At 49.7% G+C, this 7,708-nt stretch overlaps 1 protein-coding gene across 1 annotated transcript; it reads left to right on the top strand.

Moving 5' to 3' along the window:
* Nucleotides 1–68: 68 nt before the first annotated feature.
* On the top strand, nucleotides 69–7,415 carry INPP5E (inositol polyphosphate-5-phosphatase E). Its single transcript, XM_026049487.1, has 10 exons — nucleotides 69–939; nucleotides 2,508–2,631; nucleotides 2,830–2,927; nucleotides 3,204–3,328; nucleotides 3,482–3,601; nucleotides 3,879–3,986; nucleotides 4,398–4,559; nucleotides 4,914–5,029; nucleotides 5,534–5,670; nucleotides 6,350–7,415. The coding sequence occupies exons 1-10, from the start codon at nucleotides 119–121 to the stop codon at nucleotides 6,480–6,482; spliced, it is 1,944 nt and encodes a 647-aa protein (XP_025905272.1). The 5' UTR covers nucleotides 69–118; the 3' UTR covers nucleotides 6,483–7,415.
* Nucleotides 7,416–7,708: the final 293 nt, after the last annotated feature.

Genomic DNA, 7,708 nt, shown 5'->3' with positions numbered 1-7,708 from the left:
CGCGGAGCCGCCTGCGGGGCGGCTGCCCTGCTGGCTGGGCTAGAGCTGCGCGGCCCCGCGGACACAGCGCCGGCACCTTCCCGATGGAGCAGCGGCCGTAGCGCGGCCCGCGGGGACCATGAATGGGCTCTCCCGGCACGCCGGGGCCCGCGCGGCGCACAGCCCGGAGCGCAGAGCCGTGCGGGACCTGCAGGCCAAAAAGGGCGGGCAGGCGGCGCGGCAGGGCGCTGGCGACAGCGGGGAGCTGCCCCCTGAGGACCCCCCGAGCCCGGGCGCCTCCGCGTGCGGAGCCTTGACGCTCCCAGGTGGAGAGGCCAAAGGCACCGCGAGCATCAAATCCATGACCCCGAGGCCTCCGCGGAAGCCGCGGCTGGAGCGCGCGGCCTCCCTGGACGAGAAGAGCTGGAGGAGGTGGAGGCGGTTAAAGACGAGCCAGGAGAGCCTGAGCGACGCCAACGAGACGAGCTCCTCGAACGGCTCCCTGCAGGACGCGGCGGCGGGCGCCCGCGCGGCCCCCTGGGCGCAGAGCCCCTCGCCGGGCGCCCGCGAGGCGAGCGGCGGCGGCCGGAGCAGGGGCAGCGCCGCCGAGCTGGGCAAGCGGGTGTGCGAGCTCTCGAGCAGCTTCGGGGAGCTGCTGCGGGGCAGGGCGCTCTCGGGCAGCAAGCCCCGGCTGGGCCAAATAACGCCCAGCCGGCCCCTGCCGCCCGTGGAGCTGGACGCGGCCTCGGCCGCGCTGAGGACGGCTAATAGGATTGACTCGGACTGCGCGGATTACCGGCGTTGCTGGCAGCGCGGGCCGGGCAGGGTGAGCGGCAGCTCGAGCGACAGCCGGCTGCACGGCGGCGGCGGCGGCATGGTGTGCGGCAGCCGCTCCGCCGACTCCATGAAGTCTGCGTTCAGCCTCCTCGCGCCCATCCGTGCCAAGGACGTTCGCAGCAGGTACGTCCCGCGGGTCTCCTGGCCCTGCGGTGCTGGGTCACCCGCTGCCCGGAGAACCCTCGTGGTCTGAGGCGGGTCTCACTGGCAATGAATGACAAAATCGTTCTCTGCTTTTTTCCCACTTGCTCCAAAGACTTCAGTTTTAAACACTTTGAAACGGATGAGAAGTTTAACACCACGTAGTCCRTTTTGTGTTCTCCTTTGTGCTGTGCGCTGCTTTTCGTAACAAATACAAGCTAGGTTGCTGTCAGATTCTTGTAAGTKTCCTACAGTAAGCTGTTTTGAAATGTAAACCTTAGTTGTGGGTGCTTATGGCTGGGAACAGGTCTCTTTTTTAACCTTAAACGTACATTGGGCTGGAATGGAGGTGTTAACCGGCAGGGGAAGGAAGGAAAGCAGAGACCTCAGCCCGGAGCTGTGGAGCAGCCGGTGCTCCAGGCAGCCCCACAGGGCACCGAGTGTCCTCTGCTCCTGGTCACCTCGATTGGCTCCCGGTGGGACCAGGTCTTGTGCTGTRAAGAGCCTCAGTGCATCCCAGCAGATCCGCTGCTCTCAGGGAAGGTGCTGATTCCCTGATTCCCCTCGGCTCCAAGCACACCACTTTCCCCAGCTGCAGGCCTGACCTCCTCCTCTGGCTGCTCATTTACCTCTGTAATTAGTTGAGCTTCAATTACTGATTGGCAGGGCCTGGCATGGAGATGCTCATGTGTTTGCTGGCTAATTGAATCCTCTTGCAATTAGCTGCCAAAACTCTGTTTGCAGAGACCTCCCAGCACGCAGCTCCTGCCAGTGTTACTGACAGCCCYGTGGAGCAGGAGTGCAGCAAGTCCTCAGTTACCTTAGCTTTTAAAAGTTGGGTGTTGCAGATACACAATCAGCAGGATATTGATGGGTAAGTCTGATCATTGACCTAAAAACAGTCAGTGATACGGAAAAAATAAGTGAGAGGTAAATTAAGATCTTGCTAACTGGCTAAAACCCAACCAAACAACCCAAAGAGAGGTCGTTGCTGGTTTGTAAGTGATGARTTTTCCTGTTCCTTCTTCTGATAAGGGCTTGGAGAGAGCAGAGGCTGGCCTGGCCTTCCCCAGCATTAGGCTGTAATCGTTATTTGAGGAGCTTAAGCAAGATTAAAAGTGCTTATTCAACCTGCTCTCCTTTTGCCARTACCTCCTGCTTTCCTATGCGGTGTCCTCTGGGGAGGCAGTGACGTGTGGACGTCCATCCATTTCACATTTAGGGTGTGAAATGCTTTAAGATCGAGCTCTCAAGAAATTTTTTATGGAAAACTAGTGTGCTGAGGTGAAATGAAGGAAGAATGTGAGTTTTAATCCTTGCTTAGTGCCAGCACATAGGGAATGGTGCTGCTGAAACGTAAACTGGGCAGGTTCGAGATGCTCAAGGGTCAAGCGAACATGAGGGAAGCAAAGCAACACCTAGATAATAAAGGTTCTTTTCTTGAGCAGGCAGTCTGTTCATGACTGGCAGAAGACTCGAGCGTTACAAACCAGCGTGCCAGTGGTTGTGCTCTTCATCCAGATGCTCCTTTGTGGCTCTCCTCTTTACAGAAGCTACTTGGAAGGCAGCCTCCTGGCCAGTGGTGCCTTACTGGGAGCAGAGGAACTCAGCCGCTATTTCCCTGATCGGAATGTTGGAATCTTCGTGGCTACCTGGAACATGCAGGGTCAGAAGGTGCATACGTTTATTGCCTATTTATGTGTCTTCCTAGTGTTATGACTTAGAAACCCTTTTTGTTTTTTTTGTTCTTTTTAAGCCTAAATTGCGGTCATATGCTGTGAAGTCTATAGCTTTGTCTGGACTTTTCCTCTACTCCTGTAATAAATTATTGCAYAAATAATATTGCTAATTTCTTCTACCCTTTCTTAAAAGGAACTTCCAGTGAACCTGGATGACTTCTTGTTACCAACGGATCCTGACTATGCCCAGGATATGTATGTCATTGGAGTTCAAGAAGGCTGTCCAGACAGGTAGCCACAACAATGTAATGAACAGTCCTCTCTCCTTGTTAACTGGTAGCTTTTTTTTTTCTTTCCATTCTGGAAATATTCTTGGACATATTTTCAATATTCCTAATAAGCCATGGGGCTGGTTGGCCTTTAACATGGCTTTGCTTTGCCAGTGGAGGTCCTGTTTATGTTTCCTTGCCTTCCTTCATCAGAGCATCTTCTCACAGTGCTCGTTTCCCTCCTTGGTTATTGTGTCTGGTCCTGTTCCTTGTGATCCAGCTGTTGTCTTTCCTGCAGAAGAGAGTGGGAGATCCGCCTGCAGGAGACGCTGGGCCCGCACTACGTCATGCTCTGCTCCGCCGCGCACGGAGTGCTCTACATGTCRGTCTTCATCCGGAGGGACCTCATCTGGTTTTGCTCAGGTGTGTGKTCTGGTGTGAGCTGGAGAGTGGGAAGTGATAGGGCTGCTGCCCTCGGGTGTCTGTCCMTTTCCCTGGCGCTCCCTTTCTCCCGACTTCCCTGCTCCCTGTCTCCAGAGGCCTCTCTGTAACAGCTGCTCCTGTCTTTTCTTGCAGAGGTGGAATATGCCACAGTGACCACTCGAATAGTGTCTCAGATCAAAACCAAGGGAGCGCTGGGGATCTGCTTCACGTTTTTTGGGACCTCCTTTCTCTTCATTACCTCCCACTTCACATGTGAGACATTTACAAGCTTGGTAGAAGTGTCCTCAGGGAGGGAGGAATGGGACAGCTTTACAAGAGCAAAAAGCTGCAGAGGGAATATAAAAATGAACTGTATGCATTTGTGTCCCTTTCTGCTCACTTGCTGTCATTGTCTTCGAGTTCCTTCTGCTCCCCTGATCAGGGAATTATGTTTTAAATGTTAAAAATGTCTAATATCCTTTGGATATTACTGTTATAATCAAAACTGGCAATGTTGCATCACTTTCATACTGGGGTTTCTGTCTTTCAGCTGGGGACAGTAAAGTGAATGAGAGGAAGATGGACTACAGTAAAACCATTCAAGCACTTGCACTTCCCAAGAATGTTCCGGACACAAATCCGTATCGATCCAGTTCTAGTAAGCACGAAACCTTGGTCGTGTGTGAGTGCAAGTGAACAGCATTTCTGTTTTGCCTTTTGCCCTGCACTGAGGAGACAGAATGGGCCTGCTTATCCAAGAGAGACAGTCTGAATGCCATCTGAAACTCTTGGCCACGTTTTTAGTGTTATTTCTTAATACTCTGTTGTTAACATCTAGACATATAACTAAGCTGTTGTTCTAGGAAGATGAGTTTATTCATCTTCAGAATAACTTTATGTTTCTCTGTTCAAACTATTTTTAGGCCTCACAAGTAAAGTTTGGTCTGTTTTTCAGACCAAAATTTTATTTTTCTTCTAAGAACCAGGGAAGAAAAGTTTTTCTTTTCTTTCTTTTTTTTCCCTGCCTTCAATTGTGTTCTGTACTGACACTCCTGGCTTGAATTTGCAGGCGATGTCACCACTCGGTTTGATGAAGTGTTCTGGTTTGGTGATTTCAACTTCCGACTAAATAAGGACCGTGAGGCTGTGGATTCCATCTTGAAGCAGAACCTGGAAAAGGACATGTCCAAACTACTGGAGTATGACCAGCTTATTAGTGAAATGAGTAGGGGTGAGGGACAGCTGTTTTTCTCCCTGGCCTCCAGGAACAAACTTTGCTAGGAACGTGAATATTCCCAGCCATTTTTCCAAAGACCTCCATTGCTTTCTATTATTAAGGTCACTTAAATAAAAGAGAAGGCAGCAGTTGTCCAGTCTGTTGACAGTCAATAGGAGGGACTTCTGCATTTTGCTGTGTGTGTTGTGTAAACTCCCAAGCAATTTGTTGCTCTTTTTTTCCTRTGTGCACCACTCTGCAGTTTCCAGTCAGCAATAGCTAAGCAGTGTTAAATAAGTGCACAGAGTGTGCCAGGTCTGTGGGAAAGGAGGCATTTGTTGCTCATGCTTTCTCCCCCCTCCTCTGCAGGGTCTATTTTCAAAGGATTCCAAGAAGCTGACATTCATTTCCGTCCTTCCTACAAGTTTGACATAGGAAAGGACAGCTACGACACCACTTCCAAACAAAGGACTCCTTCTTACACGGTAAGAGCTGTTTTCGGAGCAGCCTTCTCCAAAAGGCTGGCCAGCCACATGCGCCTCCAAAGGGGATTCCACATGGGTTGGAAAGCTCTCTTGGATGTGCTCCCTGCTGCAGTTGGGCTGCCTAAGATACAATTATAGAGAATTAATGTTCTGGGAATTAATAKAGCCCAAGGGCAACACGCTTACGGAGCGAGTTTGGGAGGAAGGATCGAGTGGGTGCCTGAGGGCAGTTCTGGCACAGATTGCTAGTCCAACTTTCCCCTCCCTTGCAGCCTGATACAGTGTATTATCCACTGTGCTCTGAGATGGAAACATACCTATTATTGAGACTGTGTCCCCTCAGTGTCTTTGGTGAGGATTCTTCATGAATTTATTCCCATCAAAGTCACTTAATTCCACTTGGGGGTGTGATCAGTGAACACATTTGTCACTTGTGAGTCAGTAACCTCTCCAATGAGAGCAAAGGGAGTTACCATCAGTTTCCCATCTCTCTCTGCCCCCCAGGATCGAGTCGTGTACCGGAGCCGGCACAAAGATGACATCCATGCTGTCAAGTACTCATCCTGTCCTGGGATCAAAACTTCGGACCACCGGCCTGTATTTGCCCTGTTCCGTGTGAAAGTGAGGCCTGGCAGAGACAAGTAAGTGTGCTAGTCGCGCCGTTCTGGCTGCAGTGCCCTGAGGAGAGGCTCCTGCTCAGCCTTTGTGCTCTCCCAAGAGTCCCCGAGTTGGAATTAGTCCCCAATGACTCTTTGCAGCCTGTTTTGTGTTTTATACAGTTTACTGTCAGTGGTCAGAGCAATTAAGAGCACTTAAACCACACAGTGCAGATCTGAAATCCCTGCTGCCATGTCCTTTAATCCATATGAGGAAGAAAATTGAGTCCATTGCAGTTTATTATGAATCTCTGTTTTATCTGAGATGCAGCTCTCACTGCTTCTCCTGTCAGCAGGGACAAATTTCCTTTTCTCTTCCTCTTTCCCCTTTCAGAATTAATTCTGTTTTCCCTTTTGAGAAATGATTGCCTTTTACCATGGTGTGTACAGCACCTTCAGATCTTCCAGGTGTCTTAACATCCCAGCTGTGGTGCTGGTAGTCACTAAAATTTAGTGAAAATCTTTTTCTGTGAGGAGCATGCTCAAGGAATTTGAGACCCAGGTATCTAGAAAAATGGTAATTCAGTTCACCTGTTCTGCCAGAGCAATAACTGGTGCTTCAAGAAGATGGGAATGACTTTTCTGGCCTTTGTCCTACAGCCTGGTTGGGCTGTAGGGAGCATGAGTTTGTGCCCTGATCCTGGTGCTTGTGTTTCTGTTGCAGCATTCCCCTTGCTGCGGGGCAGTTTGACAGAGAGCTCTATTTAATCGGAATAAAGAGACGGATTACAAGGGAACTGAAGAAACGGCAAGAGCAAAAGGACCAAAGATCCAGCAGCGTGTGTAGCATTTCCTGAGCCGAGGCCTCTGCAACGCTTGGGTTAGAGGGGCCTTAAAGAGGATTTCAGGCCACGACAGAGTCTGCGGGGAGTTGCTGTCTGGTTAAGCACCTCTGGCAGTTGCTGTGGCTTGGGAAGAATGTCCTAAACCTCACCCTGGATTCACCTGCATGAGCTAATCCACGCAGCTCAAGCGCTTTTGCTGAAGAAAAGGGAGGCAGTTATTTAGGACAAGCATACAAACGGACTCGGTTGGTTTGTTTTTAACCCTCCTTTCTCTGGAAGCAGCTCCACGCAGTCCCATTGTGGTAAGAGGACTGTGCACAGGGTGTGCAGCCCCTGGAATTGACAGTGCTGGCGGCAGATGACGTAAAATCCTGCAGCAAGGTGAAAACGTGGGTTTGTCCCATTTGGTCTGCTTTGTGTTCTCTTCCTTCTCTGCAGCCAAATGGATGGAATTCTGTAAAATGTTCAACGGGGACCAGTTAGGGAAGTTGAGCAGCTTTGTCTGAGAACAGTGTTCCCGGGTTGGGCTTTTGGGCCCTCTTGAGCAAGACCTCTGCGAATGCGCTCCTGTATGGTCCAAGGGTGCAAGCACTGCCTTCCATTCATTAGCTTATAGGCCTCCTGTGCTAAGGGGGTAAATATGAATTTCTCAAACTAGTAAATTCTTTCATTTTTGAGACTTTTGGAAACAATCCCTTCCTCCAATATTTGTCCTCCCTAAAGGTGAGAAAATTCTGCTTGGCCTTCAGCAGCAGAACACTGTTGTGGAGAACAGTGTGCTAAATACAGCTATTAAGTGATGCTCCACCAAAGTCGTTAGGATATTGACTACTAAGGAAGTATCCAAAGAAACTGCAGCAATCCAGATCAGCTTAATTCCATTCCCTCTGTTTCTATGAGCTAAGCCCCATTTGGGTTTATCTTCCAAATTCAGTAAACTGTGAATTAAGTACTGTTTTTCAAATAATGTCATCAAAATGTAAAGATATTACAGGCACCACCATGGAGCTGGTATAACTACAGTTAATGGTGGAAAAAAGTCTTTGTGGCCACAAAGTGGATGGATTAGTCATCTCCTACATGAAGCATTTGAAGGAAGTGCTGCTAACTATGCAACCTGTCCATGACAGAGCTTCTGTTCTGCGGTACAAATATTTACAGCATTGGCCTGTTGTAACCATCAGGTATCTGTATTTCCTTTCTTTTTAAAGGAATAAAAGTAAATTAATACTGTACCT

Source organism: Nothoprocta perdicaria, unplaced genomic scaffold (genome assembly GCF_003342845.1).
Source record: "Nothoprocta perdicaria isolate Ctin4 unplaced genomic scaffold, notPer1 scaffold_6, whole genome shotgun sequence".
Classification (NCBI taxonomy): domain Eukaryota; kingdom Metazoa; phylum Chordata; class Aves; order Tinamiformes; family Tinamidae; genus Nothoprocta; species Nothoprocta perdicaria.
Note: the sequence above shows the minus strand (reverse complement) of the source record. Positions and strands in the feature narration are given on the sequence as shown.